The 22,002-nt window shown below is 43.7% G+C and overlaps 1 protein-coding gene across 1 annotated transcript in view; it reads left to right on the forward strand.

Moving 5' to 3' along the window:
- Positions 1-22,002, forward strand: part of LOC143975213 (cytochrome P450 4V2-like) — a 197,607-nt gene that overhangs the window by 68,677 nt on the left and 106,928 nt on the right. Inside the window, exon 4 of the mRNA XM_077477355.1 lies at positions 7,887-8,077. Coding sequence (XP_077333481.1) covers positions 7,887-8,077 — 191 coding nt within the window. The remainder of the gene's footprint in view (positions 1-7,886; positions 8,078-22,002) is intronic.

Consider the following 22,002-nt stretch of genomic DNA (forward strand, 5'->3'; position numbering starts at 1 on the left):
CCATGCCTAGAAGACTTGGTGCTGTCACTACACATCATGAAGGTCATACAAAATACCAGATGTAGTCGTTTTTGTTGTCAGGTGTATTCATTTTCGCATCAACTAATTTGAGTAAAACTGAAGATCTTGTAATCTAAGTTACATTATTAACTTTACTTTCATGTAATGAGCTAAACAAATGTTCTATAGAACTCAGTTTTGTAAAAAATTTGGAAATTGTTCTTGTGTTCATTAGGATATTGATAATACCGTACTTACTTTTCAAAAGGGGTGTACTCATTTATGCTGAGCACTGTAAAAGAACACGCCATCTTGCATCTTAAACCATAACCTTAGCCATAAAGCTCAGGTTAACAATTACAATAATCACCAATTTAACTGAGATGAACTTTGTCCCTCCAGTATTAGGCTGGATAACCAATACTGCTAACAAACACTGGGACAAAGATCATGGTGGCCGAGGGCTCTCTTCTGCTCCTATACAAGGACGTGGGTGTAGTTCTATAGGCTATAGGCTATCACAAACCATTATCTGTTTTACTGTCATTAAAATAAACAAGCGTGCAAAGAGTTCAGTGTTCAGATGTCCAAGGCCAGGTAAACCAATAAACGGAATGTTTCTAGTGAAGGTATTCTCCCGTTGTAATCCTGAATTTAAATGCATGGACCAAGTTTTTTTTTTTTTTTTTGTAAAATGGTATTACTTATAGATAATAAATAAATAAAGCAAAAATCAATGTTCATTGTGCGGTAACGTGCAGTAAATGACCTTCAATCATCCTTCACTGCTCTGGATACAAAAAATAATAGATTAAACCTGATTGGCTACCATGGGTTAAGATGCCAATGTACAGCCAACTCTTTTGACCATTGTCTGCACACTCTAAAAATGCAAAAAACATATAGCTTCGTAGGGTACAGTGATGAGTGGTTGCTGTGTGTCTTTTTATTGCAGAAAAGTCATGCTATATGTCTTCTGCAATAATAAACACCTGTCTGCTCACAGTTTTCTATTGAATGCACACTAAGGGCCTTTTCACATGATTGTTCCGCCTGTCTGTTTTTCAACCGGATCCACGCGGGCCACGTATTGACTTCTATGGGCAGGCGGATGTCAGCGGAGATGTGTCCGCTGACACCCGCCTGCCATCCGATCCGACAAGATCCGCTCAAAACAGATGGATGTCAATGTTTGCCATCCGTCCAGCAGATCCGATTGGATGGGGTCGGATGAAAATGGACAGGCTGTCTGTTTACATCCGATCTCGCCATAGAGGACAGCAGATCTCTGACAGTTCAATCCCTGCACAGTGGGCGGAGATGGACCTGCCATCCGCTGGCTCAGCGGGGATCAACAGAGCTATCCCAACTGAGCTAGCGGAGTCTGTCAAAATGGATCCACTTAATGTGAAAGGGGCCTAAGCTGCACAGCTCAGTCAAGAGGTGAGAAACCTGGAAATAGCCAGGGGGAGATGACAGTGCTCAGCAAAGGATTTAACTTTGCTGAAACTAGGAGGTGAGTATTTTTTCTTGGTTTATTTATTTTAACTACTGTTATAGTGGCATCAAGTTACGCAGCGGTTTACATACACAATATATTGTACATTCACATCAGTCCCTTCTCTCAAGATGCTGACAATCTAAGGTCTCTAACTCACATTTATACATACACGTACTAGGGCCAATTTAGACAGGAGCCAATTAACCTTCCAGCATGTAAAGTGTGGGAAGAAACCGGAGTATCCGAAAGAAACCCATGTGGGCACAGGGAGAACATGCATGGTTGGCTTTTGGCAGACCAGCTGCCGTACAGGCTGACTGTCGGCTGGTTTCTGTTGAACCAGCCAAGGCTGTCTCACATTCATCCCATGTGTACTAACTAGGCTTTAGAGAGCACATAAGAAAGAAAGAAGCCCATTGCATAAATTTTTTTTATTTATTTAATGTAATGCACAGTATGTGCAATGTATAGTACATGTAAAGTATATATCAAATATAACGTATGTGTAATGTACATATAATGTATATTTTATATAAATATAAAGTCTAGTTAAAGTATATGTGAACTCTCACCTTCCTTGTAAAACAACCCATTCAGTTTCAGATAGAAATGAAAGGCAAAGCATTCACTGTTTACACAATACTGTGGACAAGCTTTAAAGGGGTTGTAAAGGTAAATGTTTTTTCACCTTAATGCATTCTATGCATTAAGGTGAAAAAACATCTGACACTGCCTGCGCCCCCAGCCCCCCCCCCCTGTTTTACTTACCTGACCCCTCGAAAATCCCCCGCTCGCCCCCGGCGTCCTCTTAACCGCTCAGCCTGGCCGCTGATTGGCTGGAGTGGATGGATGGAAAGCAGCGCAGTCATTGGCTCACGCTGCTGCCAATCACATCCACTGACGCGGAGCGCCGGGGAGCGGGGCAGTGTGATACAGCGAGCGGCTATAGCCGCCAGCTGTATCACAGGAGCGCGCCCGCAGGTGCTTCTCACCATGCGAGGGAGCTCGCATGAACGTGAGAAGTACCTGCGAGAGGAAACAGAGACAGCCGCAGAGGGACCCCAGAAGAGCAGGTTCGGGGCCACTCTGTGCAAAACGAGCTGCACAGTGGAGGTAAGTATAACATGTTTGTTATTTAAAAAAAAATATTTTTTTTACTTTACAATCCCTTTAAGCAGGTGTGGAAAAATGTTGTAAAAGTAAGAATGCTTTCAGAAATACATAGAAGTGTTAATAATAGTTTATTATTATCAATTAACGAAATGGAAAGTAAATGGAGGAGAAATCCAAATCAGATCAACTTGCATACAGTTTTTGAAGGAACTGTAGCAGGAGACAGTTTGCTCGCTGCTGGAGAGCGGTACAGTTTGTTTGGCGCTGGTACAATAATGAGTATCTGTAGGCAACAATGAAACATGTTGGAGGTTCCCTGCAAGTTGGGGCTGTATTTCTGCAAATGGAGTTGGAGGTTTGGTCAGGATCAACGGTGTCCTCAATGCTCAGAAATACAGGCATATACTTATCCATCATGCCATATCATCAGGGAGACGTGTGAATGGTGCCAAATGTATTCTGCAACAGGACAACAACCCCAAACTTGCAGCCAATGTCATTAAGAACTATATTCAGTGTAAAGAAGAACAAGGAGCCCTAGAAGTGATGGTTTGGCTCCGACAGAGCCCTAATCCTAGCATCATCAAGTCTGTCTGGGATTACATGAAGAGACAGAAGCATTTGAGGCAATCTACATTCACAGAAGATCTGTGGTTAGTTCTCTGAGATGTTTGGAACAACCTACCAGCTGAGTTCCTTCAAAAACTGTGTGCAAGTATACCTGGAAGAAATTATGCTGATTTGAAGCCAAGGAATTGCCACACCAATTATTGATTTGATTTCGATTTTTCTTCTGTTAGTGCAGAACAGAACAGCTAGACAACTGACCACACTGGGATGAATGGGCTCTCATGACTAACATAGTTACATAGTTACATAGTAAGGTTGAATAAAGTCACCGGTCCATCCAGTTCAACCTGAGTGAGTGTAGGTGCGTGTCTACAATTATCCCTTATCCGTTAATTTTACGCAGTGCTCCACACATACATCGCACACTCACATCGGTCCCTACCCTCATGGAGCCCACAACTCAAGGTCCCCAACTCACATTCATATACTAGGGCCAATTTTTGGACAGAAGCCAATTAACCTACCAGCATGTCATTGGTTATGGTCATGGTCATGGCAACATGGTCAGTTTGAAATAAGAAAGCAGGTGGAATGGCAGGATCACTAGGTATTTCACACAAAGGAAGTAATATATTTTTACACAAGTACATGGTACAACATACACATATCAGCGAACATATTCTTCAATGTATTTAAATATAGTTTTCTCAAATTAATAGAGTTTATCTAGCTGACATAATAGGTAATAAAGTACATATGCAGAAAAGCATATACAATGGAAGGGTTCATGGGTTCAGGGCAGGGGCGTCTTTAAAGAGGAACTGCAGTCTGCTCACATAATTTGTAATAAAAACATCTTTGCCATTCTGAAGCTTCCCTCCAACCACTTTGCATATTATTTTATATATACTGTGATTTTGCACCTGCCAAATATGCTTCAGAAATCTCACTCCACTAAGTCTGGCTGCAACCATTTTAATTGTGGGCAGCTGAAGCTGCTGCTTGTTCACTTCCTGGATTTACACAGACACACAGAGGAGCACCTCTAGCTCTGCAGCCCTGCAGCTCTCATTGGCCCTCTTATGACTAACCCCCCTCCCTTCCTGGCAAACTCTTGCGAGAATGAGAGAGAGAGAGAGCTGTGCATGATGTCATAAGACTAAGCTAGTGACCAGACAAGAAACAGGAAGTGGGCTATATAAGGTATTTACTGGCAGAAAAAAAGTTATACTATACAAAGTTAAAACAACAAGGGCAGCAGATTTAATAGATGGAAAGTTGAAAAAGTGACTGAAGGTTCGCTTCAATATTGATAGGAACCTGGGCAAACATTTTAATGCCCCCCTGCATGCAATTTCACTCTCTACCTGCTCTGAGACATAAAATAAATATTAGCTAAACCTAAAATCAGTTTAGCGCAGCAGACCAGGCAGCAATTGTGATTTTTTTTTGCCAGAGGTCACAGCATATCATTATGGCGCGCTGATTAGTTGCTAAAGGTTACAGCACATCATTTCTGCATGGCGATTGGTTGCTAGAGGTTACAGCACATCATTACTGCTCACCCATTGGTTGCTGGGGCAGGGAAATCAGTGGTGGAGGTGAGGAATGGTATCAGTGGCAGTGGTGGGGGGTTTTGGGGGGAGGGTGTGATCAGTGGCAGTGCTGGGAGGTTGATAGGATCAGTGGCAGTAGTGGGGGGGGGGTGGGATCAGAGACAGTGCTGGTTGAGAGATGGGATCAGCAGCAGTGCTTGGGGGGGTGGGATCAGTAGCAGTGCTTAGGGGCAGATAGGATTAGTGGCAGTGCTTGGGGGGGGGGGTGGAATCAGGGGCAGTGCTGGGGGGGGGGGGAGAGGCAGTGCTTGGGGTGGATGTGATCAGTGGTAGTGCTGGGTGCTGGGTGGGGATAGGATCAGTGATACTCACTTGCTGTCACCTGTTAGTGTCCACTCAGCTCGCCCTGCCTGCATGCTAAGAGGGGGGTTAGAGACAGAGAGAGAGGGGAGTGAAAGAGGGGTCTTTAAGAGGGAGAGAGAGATGTGAGTACAAGGGGGTGAGAGAGAAAGAGAGAGAGAGAAGGGTGGGTGAAAGAGAGAGAGAAAGGGGTGAGAGAGAGCAAGAGGGGGGTTAGAGAGAGGGGGGCTGAGAGAGAGGGGGTAAGAGAGAGAAGTGAGGGGGGATAAGAGAGGGGAGTGAAAGAGAAAGAGGAGTGAGAGAGAGAGGCAAGAATCAGGGGGTGAAAGAGAGACAGTTGAGTGAGAGAGAGAGAGAGATGAGAGAGAGGGGAGGATGAGAGAGAGAGAGGACGAGAGAGAGGGGTAAAATAGGGGACGAGAGAGGGGGGGGAAGAGAGAGGGGAGACAAGGTGGATGAGAGAGAAGGGTGAGAGGGAGGGATGAGAGAGAGAGGGGAATGAGAGAGAGGGGTAAAATAGGGGATGAGAGAAAGGGGGGATGAGAGAGAGAGGGGGATGAGAGAGAGGGTGAACGAGAGAGAGAGAGGGGGTATAAGAGAGAGGGGTGAGAGGAAGGATGAGAGAGGGGGAGAGAAGGCGGAGAGAGGGGGTAAAAGAAAGGGGCGAGGGGGGATGAGAGAGGGAGAGAGAGGGGTGAGAGAGAGGGGTGAGAGAGAAGGGTTATAGGAAACATGTGAGAGCGGGGAGAGAGAGGGGGTAAAAAAAGAAGGATGAGGGGGATGAGAGAGGGGGTGAGAGAGAGAGAGAGATGGGTGAGGGGTGAGAGAGGGAGGGGGTGAGACAGGAATGGCGTAAGAGTGGGGGTGAGAGAGCGAGATCCCTAGCACTGTCTCCAGTCCCTCCTGTGCCTTCCCATGCCAGTCCCTGTCTGTGGGTAGGTGTGTGTAATGCCTGTTACCTTCTATAGGTTCATAATGGCCAGCAGCAGGCAGGACCCACTCTCCTTATAGGTGAGGATGAAGGGTGCTCTGCTGATAGATAGACGGCTTGACCAGGGCAGTGGAGCCTGGCTGCTTGCGCTTCCTGCCTGTCCCCATTCCCGTTCTCGGGAACCTCGATCAGTCTTTCCTCTGGGCCACTGTCAGAGCTGAAAGGGGAGAGGAGGCTGGAGGAATCCACTGCCTTGTCGGGATGCTGCTCCTGCTGCTCACCTCTCTCTCCTGGGCTCCTCGATCCCAGCTGCCCCCACTGTTTGCTCTCTCCCCCACCAGTCCGGAACTCGCCATGCCAAGGGGCAGCTGCTTTGGGCCCCACAACAATGACTGGGCCCTGGGTAGCTTTTCCGTTTTCCCCATGTTAAAGGCAGCCCTGGTTCAGTGTACAGTGATTGTGCTTAGATTTGTACCTGTCCAATTGCCTCTCGCTTGTGGTACAATAATTAAAGCATATTTTGTGAATACAAGGGTGGTTGCATATGTTACCATGTACCCATACTTTGCTGTGGCATGCTGTGCACACGAACCAATTATTTTTGCTCGGAGTACCCAAGGCTGAACCCTACCCCTTCTCCCTTCCAATATCATACATATTGTAGCTTATTAAAATGTTGTTAAAAATGTGGGTAAAAACATGCAGCTAAAGCTATCTATAGCTAACCAGACCTGATTCGGTAGCTCTCCTCCAGCTGTGCCAGATAAATCAACATTGGAATTATATCCCCTTTAAGTATGCTTTCTATATATAAATACTTGGCTTTTGTTGGCAGAGTTGAGACCAGACAGAAGGGGGTCACGTTGAGGCAGTTGGCCAGGTTGAACGCTTGCAAACACAAACTAGGAAGTACTTATTTCGGCTGCTGAACATGAACTGTTTATTGAAACACAGGTACACAGACGTAACACTCGGGACTATCCCCCACTTTGCATTCAGGGCGGGGTAGACTGTCCAATAAGCAGGGAAAGCTGTTGGAGATATTCTTCCCTCCCTCTTCACAGCAAATACACATACACATCCCATAATACCCAAGGCAGACAGACACAATAGAACAATGGAATACAGCCACACCCCAAATGACCCAGCAAAGAGTCCCCAACAGTATGAGACAATATAATATATATATATATATACACAACATTCCTGTGTGGTTGTACAGTGCGTCCGATTAGTACAGATCAGACTGGGGTTCTCGGTCACACTGTGCCCCCCAATATACACAGGGTAACTTACACATATGAGAGGTCGGGGGGGGGGGGGGAGCTGGACAAGGAGCTTCCAGTGCTCTACAAGGTAATCTGATTTCCACAAGCTCCCCGCCCAAAGTGACTCCCGTCACAGTGGTAACTAGTATTTGTTATGGCATATTAATTGATGTACAATATATGGAACATAAAAGCAATTAAAAGTATTTAACATGTAATACATTTGTATTAACACAATAAATCTGCTTACAGACAATACACATTAATCACCTTGTCTATCTTCTTTACTGCCACAATATATGCTGCATATATGTTTTCGTTAAACATAAGCAGGACTCAGGGGGTAATTGGGATGGGGAATAATATCACATTGAACCATAAAAACAGAACAGATATAGATGATTCATATATTATGCAGCAGGCTGAGAACATTCACTGACAAGTTTTCACACCGTGTGATTTCTTACGCCTACAGAATGAAAACACCACTGTAGAAGTATTGAAAATATCAGCCACGTTAGAAGTAATTAGCAAACAAAAAGCTAATTTGTGATTTTAATTAAAAAATTGATTTTTAATATTTTCAGCACAGGGGAAAAATGGCGTTCTAGGAGAAAAATGATAACCCCAACCTTCCATTTTACCATTTTGTCAGAATTCTTGGAAGTCATGAATGAACAGTCAATAATCTTAGTGGAGAAACTTAAGAAACGTTTGGATGAAGATGCTTTCAACTGCTTCATGGATATAACTCTGTGTGCCCTGGATATAATATCTGGTAGGTTATGGGGTACTGGTTAGATTTAATAATTAAAAATCAAATTCTACATTGTATATACATTGAGTAAGGATTGGAACCTCTGTCAGCTGTCCCTATTTAGGACATTTCCTCTTATCTCCTTTGCTGGTGACAGGGATAAGAGGGGCAGAAAGTGAGAGCAAATCTCTCCAGTGGGAACAGAGTCAACAGCAAAATACTTTTTTAGTTTATAAGTGCATCTTGGGAAGGTTTTTTCTTTTCAATTCCAGTAAATCCTATCACTCTTATTTCTCATTCTGTTATCAGAGGAATAAAAAAGTGAGAGGAAATTTTAAAATGGGGACAGAAATAGCAATATAAAAGTAAAGTCTGAAAAATTGGCAGGACATTAGCCACTTTTACTCCCTTAATGATCAGACCATTTTCAGTTATTTGAAAATTGATCAATCCTGATGTACATTCAGGACGGTACAAATAACCCCAAATTACCCCTTTTTGGAAAGTAGACAGTCCAAGGTATTTAGTATTTAGAGCCATGGCAAATTTTTTAAAGCTCTAATTTTTTGTCACAATTTTCTGAAGACATTAAACATTTTTTTTCACGTTTATTTTTTTACATACTGTCACCAGTGCAGTACAGCATCATCATATGACTAATGTGGTGGTGATCAGGGACTGGTGACAGTATGTTAAAAAAATATATTTTTATTTTGAACATTTGTTTTATTTCTTTTTTTAAGTTTTTTCTACATACTCTCATCAGAGTAATTCAGTGTCACCAAAGACACTGTACTACTCAGGGGGGAGATCAGGGATTTTTCTAATTTACACTATTATTGCTTATTACAGTGATGATCAATCACATGATCAACGGGAACCTGGTGCTAAATCATTCATAGATTACCTGATTCTGGGTCAAAGTTTCATGCGTAGCAGAGCAGCTACCTCGCTACGATCTATTGAAACTCATCCCTTGAGCCAACCTTTAAAAAAAACGAATTATAAAATAACAGTGATGATCGCTGTTATAAGCAATATTTTTAGCTGTCCTGAATGGCATTTATAAGAGCTTGCTTACTATAGTGATCTATGATTGGCTACAACTACTATGTGATAGCTGTGGACCAATCACAGCAGCACAATAGTAAGCAAAACAGTCATAAATGGAGGCCATTCATGATTGTTTTGTTCACATGTAATCATGTGATAAAACACAAACAGAAGGCGCCTCTAAATGCAGTATTATCAGGATTCTTTATTGCTTAAAAGGTTAAAAACACTTACTAGAAGTGAAACATAAATAAGCTCATTAAATATCAAGCCAGTGGTCTCAGTCCCAGACATGTGTCTCAGCATGGGTGACAGCACTGGATAAGTGATCCCAGCCAGTGGTGGAAAGCCATGTTGTATTGTTCCAGAAAGAGCAGCAGTACTGTCAGCACTAGTGTGGAACTCAGTGGTCCAGCAATGACGCCAGAGTGGGCAGGATGCTTTTTGGAGCATGCGCAATCGCTAATTCTTCATGCCATTTAGCCTGTTGTGCTGAATTCATTTTTTTATTTTGTTATCTTTTCCCCTGTATTTTTATCTGGTGATTTGGAAGGTAACACACTTCCGATCTTAATGTGCCTTCACTCCACTAAAGGAGCAACAGAAACCTCTTTTGACAGCGGTTTGTGATAGATGCAAAGATTGAGGTTTCATGCACACTGGATGTTTAGACACTTTACCTGAGAATCCAGTTTTCTGTTGCAAATAGAATTCTATGAGGGACTGAAAGCTCTCGTGGCTCAATGTCTATTGCTGTATATGCCCAGGGACAAATGCCCGGAATTCATACTTCTTACATTTCAAGCATTTGTCCCTGGGTGCATACAGCTGTAAATATTAGGAGCAGTCCGTACACCATCTAGCCCCGTCCAGCTGCAGCAGTTTTCAGCCTCTCATAAACTTTTGCAGGCTACTGTCAGAAGGGTTGGACCAGTGGCGGCTGGTGCTCAAAATTTTTTTGGGGGGCACAAACAAACTGAAAAATACTGAAATAAAAACCCCAACAGCCATTGTGCCCATCAAATGCGGCCACTCTGCCATCAATTGCAGCCATTGTGCCCATCAAATGCAGCCACAGTGCCATCAATTGCAGCTATTATGCCCATCAAATACAGTCACTGTGCCCCTCATATGCAGCCACTGTGCCCATCAAATGCAGCTATTATGCCCATCATATGCAACCACTTGTGCCCATCATATGCAGCCATTTGTGCCCGTCATATGCAGCCAATTGTGCCAATCATATGCAGCTACTTGTACCTGTCATATGCAGCTGCTTGTGCCCATCAAATAACTGCCACTTGTGCTCAACAAATGCCGCCACTGTGACCCCCGTCGCCCGCTTATGGGGGGCGGGTCAGGCAGTGGGTGGTGGCGGTGAGCTGTGGGACGCCTCCTGTGTCCTCCAAGATTCCCCCTCCTCTCTTTTTTCGTTCTGCTAGGCATTTAGTCTGAGCGCCTGTGCCAAGCAGGTGACGGGTATTAGACCCACGCTACCTGATTGGTGGAGAGGCAGTTCAGTGTTAGAAAAGCAAATATTCATTTGCTTTTCTAACACACCTGGGTGGACTGCGAGCACAATGCCCTGCGCTCCAAGTCCACCTTTTTTCAGCCTATTAGAGCCTATGGCTCTAATCAGGTGCTTAAAAAACACTCCCCGCTACTGGAATTCAGGCACCCAGCGTCCAAAAAGGGGCCGGATGCCTGAATAGGGGGTGGCAATGGCGACCATGGATAGATTCATGCTATGCATGAATCTACCCATTAGTCATATAGGGGGTGGCTGGAGAGAGAGAGCGTGGCACCCGTGCACCCACAATGGCCGCTCCTGGGCTGGACAGTGCACCCGTGCCTTCTGCCCTTACAAAAATTTGAATATCTAAGCTAATGAGGCTAAATACTGAGTGTGCATGAGGCTTTAGATGGACTGGATTAACAAATTTAAGCATAATGCCGCGTACACACGATCAGAATTTTGGTCGGAAAAAGCTATGATGTTTTTTTTCAACGGAATTCTGCTCAAGCTTGTCTTGCATACACACGGTCACACCAAATTCCAACCGTCAAGAATGTGGTGAGGTACAACACGTACAACGGGACTAGAAAAAGGAAGTTCAATAGCCACTGCGCCACCCTTTGGGCTCCTTCTGATAATCTTGTGTTTATCTTCTGTTAGTAGAAGTTTGGTGAGAGATGATTCACGCTTTTCAGACTCATGCTTTTTCAGAACGTTTTACTGCTGTTCAGTTTGCTTGTGGATTTGTATCTGTTTTTCTGTGCGTGCAGTCAGTTTGTATCTGTTTTTCAGTGCGTTACTGATTTTCAGCTCGCTCTTCACAGGCCTTGCTGTTCTTCAGTGCATTCTGTTAGTTCGTTCTGATCAGCCAACCGTTTTGAAGCCATGTTGCGGTTACGTACTTGTCGTAGAGTTCGTGCTGTGTGGGGGCTTGGTGTTGAGGTTCTTACTTTGACCCTAGCCCAGTCCATGAACAGGGTGGGGAGGAGTTCATAGACCAAGAATTGGTTACTCCAGCTTGACCAATTCTCTCATATGCCTTTGCTGCGTGAGATCCAAGAGAATAACTCTGATGATTTCAGGAATTATCTCCGGATGACGGACCCCGATTTTCACCATCTGTTGGCTTAGTTCATCCCTTATATTATGAAGCAGTACACCTGCATGCAGCAAGCCATCACTCCGGAGCAGAGGCTCGTCACGACGTTGTGGTACTTGGCGACAGGGAGAAGTCTGCAGGACATCAAGTTCTCAACAGGCATCTCACCCCAGGCTCTGGGGATCATTATTCCAGAGACCTGTTCTGCCATCATTCAGGTCCTGCAGATGAACTATATTAGGGTAAGTTTTATCCTTTAACATCACATTATATGTATTTAATGTTTGCAAATGTATTGTATTTGTTTCCTCATTCCCTAATTACCATGATTGTAATATGCTGTGAATGTCCCCTTTGTTCTCATGCATGCTGTAATCTTTTCATGCTCCTTTTTAGGCCTACGTGCATATTTGCCTTCACTAACCTCCCCAGCATGCTATTCTAGGCCCATACACACCTATAGCCTAGTCACTTAACAATGTATTTTGTCAGCTCCATAGTTGTGCCTTACCCTAAACACCCCCTTAAATGTATACAAATGTTATTGTTGTCCTTAAATTCAGGCAGAGTGCCAAAGCCTTTTTTTGGCTCCCAAACTCATTTAGAACCCCCTGAATCTGATAAGTGGACCTTATACGTTTGTCTTTAGATACTGCTTAAAATAAATGTTATACTGATGTGGGCCAAGAATGTTTGTGTCTAATCTGCTTGCAATGTTTATGTGCAAAATTACTATTTTTGTTTTCTTGTTTGACTCCACAGTTTCCTTCAATGCCACAGGAATGGCAGACTGTGGCCTCCCACTTTGTTCATCGTTGGGACTTAGCCATCTGCGGAGGGGCAATCGATCGGAAGCATGTCCAAATCGTCCCACCACCCCACTCGGGGTCATACTATTTTAACTATAAGGGGTTTCATAATATCGTGTTAATGGCAGGGGTGTCAGCGACATATGAGTTCCTCTATGTGGACGTGGGAAGAATGGCTGGATGTCGGATGGTGGAGTTTTTGCCCACACCTAGATCTATGGACATCTCCAGAGTGGTGGTTTGGGATTGCCACCTGCGGAAGAGAATGTCGGAGGACTCCCATTTGTTTTTATCGCTGATGAAGCACTTGGTCTGGGTAATCACATGATGAGGCAATTCCCCTAGAGGACCCTCACCCCAGAGAAGAGGGTTTTTAATTACCAGGTGGCCAGAGCCAGAAGAGTCGTGGAGAATACCTTTGGGATAATGGCCAGCCGGTTCTGCCTATTTCTTATGGCAATTAACATGGCGGAGTACAAACTTAACCACATTGTTTTATCCTGCTGCATACTGCACAACTTTTTAAAGCGAAATGCACCTGGTTATGTCGCCACAGTTGGGCCTGAGGCTGGACTTCATGAGAATCCAATGATGGCCCATGAAGCTAGTCATCCTGGCTTGCCCCCCCAAAGTGCCCATGAAGTGCAGCAAAAATATGTGGAATATTTTATGGGTAGGGGGGCAATTGCTATGCCAGCTAATTTTTAACTATTTAAAAAAAATATATGATAAATATCTGATATATGATACATATGATAAAATTTTTATTTTTATTTATTTATTTTTATTTATTGCTTGTGTTTCTTTTATCTGTCTCCTAGGTTCTCCTAGTGCACTTGTAGCGCCAAGTGGTTTTAACATTATTTAACCACTTCATGCCCACGCTATAGCCGAAAGATGGCTACAGCATGGCGCTCAATTGCTGGAAGGGGGTCCCTGGATGTCCTCCTGTTTACTTCCTCTCTGCGTGCTGCTGACGCACATCGGGGAAATTATGTGTCGGCCGTGTTCCTTGGACATAGCCAATCACAGATCATGCTAAATGGCCAATCACAGCAGCCATTTAACACTCGATCGGAACTTCCAATGAGAGGTGATTTTATATGTAATATGTATGTGTCACGTGTCATCATTGCCACGTATTAGTGCCTTCTGTCATCAGTGCCACATATTAGTGCCATGTGTCATCAGTGCCATGTGTCATCAGTGCCACATATTAGTGCCATGTGTCATCAGTGCCATGTGTCATCAGTGCCACATATTAGTGCCGTCTGTCATCAGTGTCACGTGTCATCAGTGCCACGTATTATTAGTGCCATCTGTCAACAGTGCCACATCAGTGTCACGTGCCATTAGTGCCACTTATCAGTACCATCTGTCATCAGTGCCACATCAGTGTCACGTGTCATTGTCCTAGTGCTCCAGGGCCTTCAAAAGTGTAATAGGTAGTCAACAAGTTAGATGTGTAATTTATGCTCCTAGAACACCTGATGGTGCTCCCTGCATGTTGGGCCTCTCTATGTTTCTAGGCTGTGGAAAAGTCCCACACACGTGGTATTATAATGCTCAGGAGGAGTAGCAGAATGTATTTTGGGGCATCATTTGTGGTATACACATGCCATGTGAGAGAAATAACCTATTACAATGATAATTTTGTGGGAAAAAAATCTTAATTGTGCAAAGAACTGTGGGAAAAAATTACAACATCAAAAATCGCCTCTTACTAAATACCTTGGAATGTCTACTTTCAAAAAAGGGGTCATTTATGGGGTATTTGTACTTTCCTGGCTTGTTAGGGTCGCAAGAAGTGAGATATGCCACCAGTAGATCAGGTGTGATCAATTTTTTATGATTTGCACCACAGCGTGTAGACTTTCTAACTTTCACAAAGACCAAATAATATCCACTAATTTGTTTTTTGTTTTTTTTTACCGAAGATATGTAGCAGTATAAATTGTGATCACAATTTATGAAGAAAAATTAATAATTTGCAAAATTTTATCACACAAACAAAGAAAAATGCATTTTTTTTCAAAAGTATCAGTCTTTTTTTCATTTATAGCGCAAAAAATAAAAAACCCAGAGGTGATCAAATACCACCAAAAGAAAGCTCTATCTGTATGAAAAAAAGAACAAAAAATTAATTTGGGTACAGTATTACATGACAGAGTAATTGTCATTCAAAGTGTGAGAGCACCGAAAGCAGAAAATTGATTTGGGCAGGAGGGGGGTTTAAGTGCCCAATAGGCAAGTGGTTAAATAATACCCTTTGTCACTGTCAACACTAACTTAATACAAAAATTGTTATTGAGCATTGAAAGAAGAAGCCACACATTGTTGAATAGAAAACCTTTTACTGCGTTATAAAACATTTTGTGCTAAAAAAACAACATCTTGTTTTTTCAAAGTTTTACCAAAGTTTTTTCAAAAGTACATAAACGGGCATGTTTCCAAACATAACATACACAACTCTGGAACTTACAACGTTCGACATTGAAAATTGAAGGCAATATCAGACATTATAGTGTCAAAAATGTGTTGATATTGCCTTCATCAGATGGGGTGATGTCAATCCTGTAAAAGCCAAATTTAGTAGATGCACACAAATTGTGAGTCAAAATGGGGATTTCCTTTTTGATCCCATAACTAATGTCAACATGTGCTATCTTCTATCATGGGGGATCAATGGACGTGTTTTGGGGGTGCAACCACTTCCTCTCACCTACTAGAGTTGGGAGGAAGGGGTTGCACCCACAAAACGTTTACATTGAAATGCTCTGATGGCTGATAGCACATGTTAGCACACTGTGTGCATCTTCCAAATTTGGCTTTTAAACTGTATTAAAACTTTAGTTAAATGTTCATAAAAAAAAAAGGTGTAATCATTGTTGGATTTAGATTCTCCCTAATCATGTTCTTCATTCTTTGTTCAATCTCCTTGTTTTTTTCCTTGATAATATCTAAATCACAATGTCATACACCACATTATGTCCTGGATAAGTCGTTGTGCACTGTCATGTCAGGCTAGGTGCAGATAACAAGTAACAGTTCAGGTGTGCTGATTATACAAAGAGTTCAAAGCACATACCATGAGCAGGTCTAGGCAGAGCAGGTCAGCTGGGACTTGTAGTACACCGCTGCAGACGAAGGTAGATGATTGCTGGACCTTGTAGTTCACTGCTGTAGGTGAGGATAGATGATTGCTGGACCTTGTAGTTCACTGCTGTAGATGAGGATAGATGATTGCTGGACCTTGTAGTTCACCGCTGCAGATGAGGGTACTAGTAGAATCAGGCAAAGCGTAGTCTAGGCAAGCTGGGTCATACACAGGCAGATCAGAATCCAAACGGTACAGAATCAGAAGCAAGTAAGAAGGGTCAAACAAGCCGGGTCAAACACGAAAGTCACAGAGCAAATATCAGCTGGATCAAACACGAGTGAACTCTAACACGAGCACTGACTGAATGCTGATACAGGTGATTTAAACGTGAGCTGGCCAATCACTGTTGTTTCCCAGACACAGGCTGTGTCAGGTGAGTTGTGCTGGGTCCTAAAGGGATTCTAGTACTGACAGTACCCCCCCTTTCTCGAGGGGTTGCTCCTGCACCCCCAGGCTTACTTGGATAACGGAGATGGAACTTCTTCTTAAGTCGATCAGCATGAAGATCACGAGCTGGTACCCAAGATCGATCCTCTGGGCCAAACCCTTTCCAATGAACAAGATATTGTAAGGAATTGCGCACTCGTCTGGAATCAAGAATAAATGCCACTTCATATTCTTGACTGTCCAACACATCCACAGGTTCTGGTTCATTTACTAGGAGGCTGGAATGAACAGGTTTCAACAATGAAACATGAAAGACATTTGGAATGCGCATGGATGGGGGCAGTTTTAATCTGTAGGACACAGGATTAACAATCTCCGAGATTTCATAAGGCTCGATGAATTTTGGGCCAAGCTTTTTAGATGGAACATGCAGGGACAGATTCCGAGATGATAACCACACTTTGTCACCAACTTTATATTCTGGTGCCTTTAAGCGCTTCTTGTCAGCAGTTTTCTTAAAAGCCTGCACAGAGCGGGAAATAGCATGATTTACATCGGACCAGATTTTGGAGAAATGTTCAATCGTGGTGTTGGCATCTGGAACATCAGAGGGCGGAAGATCAAAGGAGCACACACGAGGATGCAACCCGCAAACACAAAAGAAAGGAGAGGTCCCTGTAGATGTGCTGGCACAATTATTAAAGGCAAACTCTGCCCATGGAAGGATGTTGACCCACTCCACCTCATCTTTGGCCATCAGACAACGTACCATCTTCTCTAGAGTCTGATTAGTCCTTTCTGTTTGGCCATTAGTCTCAGGATGATATGCTGAAGAATATGATAATTTAATCCCCAGCTGAGAGCAAAGGGCCTTCCAAAACTGGGCTATAAACTGAGAGCCACGGTCAGAGACAATGTTAACTGGTGCCCCATGGAGCCTGAAAATGTGCTTAATGAATAAAGATGCCAGTTCTTTAGCAGATGGAAGCTTCGGAAGCGGAACAAAGTGGGCCATCTTACTGAACCTGTCTACCACCACCCAGATCGTGGAACATCCCTGGGACAGAGGCAAGTCTGTGATAAAGTCCATAGATAAATGGGTCCAGGGACAGGTAGGTATTGGTAGAGGACGAAGGAGACCGGGGGGCTTAGAGGTACTGCTCTTGCTTCTGGCACAAACTTCACAGGCCTGGACAAAGGCTAACACATCCTGCCTAAGCGATGGCCACCAGAGGTTGCGAGAGACAATCTCAAAAGTTTGTCTAAACCCTGGATGTGCTGCAGGTTTTGATGCATGTACTTGTTGCAATACCTGCAAACGAAGAGCCAGGGGCACAAAGAGCATACCAGAGGGAGTGGAGGGAGGGGCTTCAGCCTGTGCTGGTAACAAGGCCTCAGAGATGTCAGTCTGGGTAAAAGCCAAAATCCTATCCTCAGAGATAATGGGTTGAGGAGGAAGCGGAGGAGGAGACTCTGATAAAAAGCTGCGAGACAAGGCATCGGCCTTAATGTTTTTTGGACCTGGTAAATAAGAAATTGTAAAGTCAAATCTGGAGAAGAACAATGACCACCTGGCTTGACGCGAGTTCAGTCTTTTAGCAGAACGGATATATTCAAGGTTTTTGTGGTCAGTCAGAACTATGAATGGATAGCGAGCTCCCTCCAGCCAATGTCTCCACTCCTCTAAAGCTAGCTTTATGGCTAAAAGTTCTCTGTTGCCTATATCGTAATTGCGCTCTGCTGGGGAATATTTACGGGACAAGAAGGCACAAGGGTGGATGGCAGCGCTTACAGGATCTTTTTGTGACAAAAGCGCCCCCACTCCTACTTCAGATGCATCTACCTCTACAATAAAAGGTAGCTCAGGAACAGGATGGTGTAGAATTGGTGCAGAGGTAAAGGCTTTCTTTAACTGGGTGAAGGCTGCCTGGGCTTCAGTAGTCCATTTAAATGTACTAGGAGTCTTCCTGGTGAGAGAGGTGATGGGATGTGCAATGGTGGCAAAGTTCTTAATGAATTTTCGATAGAAATTTGCAAAGCCCAGGAAGCGTTGAACTGCCTTCAGGTCTGAAGGTGGTGCCCAGTCTAAAATGGCTTGAACCTTGGCTGGGTCCATGGTGAGGCCTGTGTCAGAAATTAGGTAACCCAGGAAAGGTACTTGTTTAACATGGAAAATACATTTTTCAGGCTTTACAAAAAGGGAGTGAGTCTTTAGTCGGGCTAATACCGAGCAGACATGCTTCTGATGTGTTTCAAGATTGGGAGAGTAAATCAAAATATCGTCTAAATAAACAAGCATGAAGCGACCCATCATGTCACGGAAAATGTCATTCATGAAGTTCTGAAAGACGGCTGGTGCATTCCTGAGGCCGAAGGGCATGACAAGACATTCGTAATGACCATCCTTGGTGTTAAAGGCCGTCTTCCATTCATCGCCTGCACGGATTCGCACCAGATTATAGGCTCCCCTTAAATCCAGTTTGGAGAAGATTTTGGCTCCCTGGATTTGAGAGAACAACTCTGTGATGAGAGGGAGAGGATACCGATTGGGAACGGTTATTTTATTTAGACCTCTGTAATCAACACAAAGTCGCAGTCCTCCATCCTTCTTCAGGACAAAGAAGCATCCTGCTCCTGCGGGAGAAGTGAAGGGACGGATGAAACCCTTAGCTAGGTTTTCCTGGATGTATTCTTGCAAAGCAAGATTCTCTGGTTCAGATAGTGGAAAGACTCTCCCTTGAGGAGGTGTAGTGTCAGGCAAGAGGTCAATGGGACAATCATAACTGCGATGAGGAGGTAAAGTGTCAGCAATTCCTTTAGAAAACACATCCCGAAAGTCCTTATAACAAAGTGGAATCTGTTCTATTCCCACTTGACAGGTATCAAGTCGAACAAGGTGTTGGATGCAGCTCTTTTTACACTGATTGGACCAAGCCAGAATATCTTCTGTTGGCCAGTCAATTACAGGATTGTGCTTCTGAAGCCAAGGAAGGCCTAGGATCAAAGGAGTGGATGGAGAGTCAATGACAAGACAAGAAATCTTCTCCCAATGCAAAGCCCCTAATTGTAACTGGAAAGGGTTGGTGGATTCGAGCACTAGGTCTTGTGAGAGAGGCCGATTATCCACGGAGATCAGGCGGACTGGACAATCTAGAGCATGAGTTTCCAGGGACAAAGAGGTGATCAGGGTTTTATCAATATAATTCTCGGCTGCTCCAGAATCCACCAAGGCCAGCAGTTCCTGAGCCCCTGTCCCAAAGTGAATGACAGCGGGTAAAAGTATACGATTGTCCCCCTGGGGAGATGAGAGTAGACCTAAGGTGACCTCCCCGCAATCACCTAGGTCCTGGCGTTTCCCGGACGTGTAGGGCACGAATGGAGCATATGACCCTTGAGGCCACAGTATAAGCAGAGTCCCATATTACGCCTGCGTTTGTGTTCCTGGGCAGATAACCGGGTGGAGCCTAACTGCATAGGTTCTTCCTCAGATTTGGCACTGGAGATGGAATAATCAGGTGGTAAGGAAGGTATACAGTTTGCCACAGCCATTGTTTGTTCTCGCCTTCTCTCTCGCTGGCGGCGGTCAATTCTAATAGCTAGACACATAGCCTCCTCCAGTGAGGCTGGGTAGGAGAAGTTGACCAGAGCGTCTTTAATAGCATCTGAAAGGCCAATTCTAAACTGGCTGCGGAGAGCTGCATCATTCCAGCCAGATTCCGGGGCCCACCTGCGAAACTCTGAGCAATACATTTCAGCTGTGGTAGTTCCTTGTTTTAAGTTACGCAGGGTCGATTCTGCAGTAGCAGCACGATCTGGATCATCATATAGCAACCCAAGGGCTTCAAAGAAGGCATCTACTGTTAGTAAGGCTGGATGGTTAGGTTCCAGGTTAAAGGCCCAAGCCTGGGGGTCACCCTGTAGTAGAGAGATAATGATTTGAACCCTCTGAGTTTCAGGGCCAGACGAGGATGGCCTCAACTTGAAATATAATTTGCAGCTGTTTTTAAAGTTGCAAAACGCTTTACGGTCACCAGAAAACCGGTCGGGCAAAGGAATTTTTGGTTCAGATGGAGTTTTAGTAATGGTGGTAGTAGAAGGAGATTGCACCTTGGTGAGCTCTGTGGCCATTTCCTGAACTTGATGTGATAAACGGCAAAGTTCTTGTGTAAACAACTGAGCCTGTTCAGGATTCATGATAGGTTTCCCTTTATGTATTGGCTCGTGTTAATGTCAGGCTAGGTGCAGATAACAAGTAACAGTTCAGGTGTGCTGATTATACAAAGAGTTCAAAGCACATACCATGAGCAGGTCTAGGCAGAGCAGGTCAGCTGGGACTTGTAGTACACCGCTGCAGACGAAGGTAGAGGATTGCTGGACCTTGTAGTTCACTGCTGTAGGTGAGGATAGATGATTGCTGGACCTTGTAGTTCACTGCTGTAGATGAGGATAGATGATTGCTGGACCTTGTAGTTCACCGCTGCAGATGAGGGTACTAGTAGAATCAGGCAAAGCGTAGTCTAGGCAAGCTGGGTCATACACAGGCAGATCAGAATCCAAACGGTACAGAATCAGAAGCAAGTAAGAAGGGTCAAACAAGCCGGGTCAAACACGAAAGTCACAGAGCAAATATCAGCTGGATCAAACACGAGTGAACTCTAACACGAGCACTGACTGAATGCTGATACAGGTGATTTAAACGTGAGCTGGCCAATCACTGTTGTTTCCCAGACACAGGCTGTGTCAGGTGAGTTGTGCTGGGTCCTAAAGGGATTCTAGTACTGACATGTCACTGGTGAAATGAGGAGATTGTTCTTCCACAACCTGCACATCACCTAAATAAAAATACACACCATGTATTATAAATATGCAGGCATACCTCTATTACCTGAATCTTTGGTGTCTGGCAGTGTCAATTTCAACCACTTCTTCCACCTCTCCTTCCTCCACATCCTGAGGTTGTGGTGTCCTCTGCTCCCCTTCTTTCTGAGGTGTCTTTTCTCCCCTATGAGAATGAAACAAGAGGTATACATAGCACACAGATATTTGTGACCAGAAATATGAATGTAAAACATTGCTTGGAAGTAGGGTACAATTGTCTGTTCGGACAGAGTTCCAAGTTGAAGATATAATTAATTCCCTTAACCAAGCTGGAATACTTTCCTTTTTGTGGACAAGTTTCACACATGTAGACACCCCAAGTATTCACTGGAGTACCTGTGTGGGGGACACCTTAAAAAGTTTTTTCTTGTGTCCCACACTAGTGCTCCTGAGTCCAGATGTGTAAACAGCTGTTGAGTGTCCTCTCCTTACATTACACTGAATCAAGTTTGCAATTCATTCTAGTTACAAACACATCTAGACAAGAATGCCCTAAACTTCTTTTAATACAAATTAGCCTGACCAAATGTATTTAATCCTGTATCTGCCAAAAACATTGTATTTAGTTGGCAAATTAATGATGTTTCTTACGACCGATTGCTGTGCCCACAAACATTAAAGTAGCCATTTTAACAACTTGACAACTGGGCACTTAAACCCCCCTCGTGACCAGACCAATTTTCAGCTTTCAGTGCTCTCACACTTTGAATGACAATTACTCAGTCATGTAACACTGTACCCAAATTAATTTTTTGTCCTTTTTTTCCCACAAATAGAGCTTTCTTTTGGTGGTATTTGATCACCTCTGGGTTTTTTATTTTTTGTGCTATAAATGAAAAAAGACCGAAAATTTTTTAAAAAAACCCCACATTTTTCTTGTTTCTGCGATAACAGTATGCAAATTATTATTTTTTTCATGAATTTTGGCCACAATTTATACTGCTAAATATCTCTGGTAAAAATAACCCAAATTAGTGGATATTATTTGGTCTTTGTGAAAGTTAGAGAGTCTACAAGTTGTGGTGCAAATCATACAAAATTGAT

The sequence above is a fragment of the Lithobates pipiens genome, unplaced genomic scaffold (genome assembly GCF_037356315.1).
Source record: "Lithobates pipiens isolate NorthernLeopardFrog02 unplaced genomic scaffold, aLitPip1_a1.2 Scaffold_13, whole genome shotgun sequence".
NCBI lineage: Eukaryota > Metazoa > Chordata > Amphibia > Anura > Ranidae > Lithobates > Lithobates pipiens.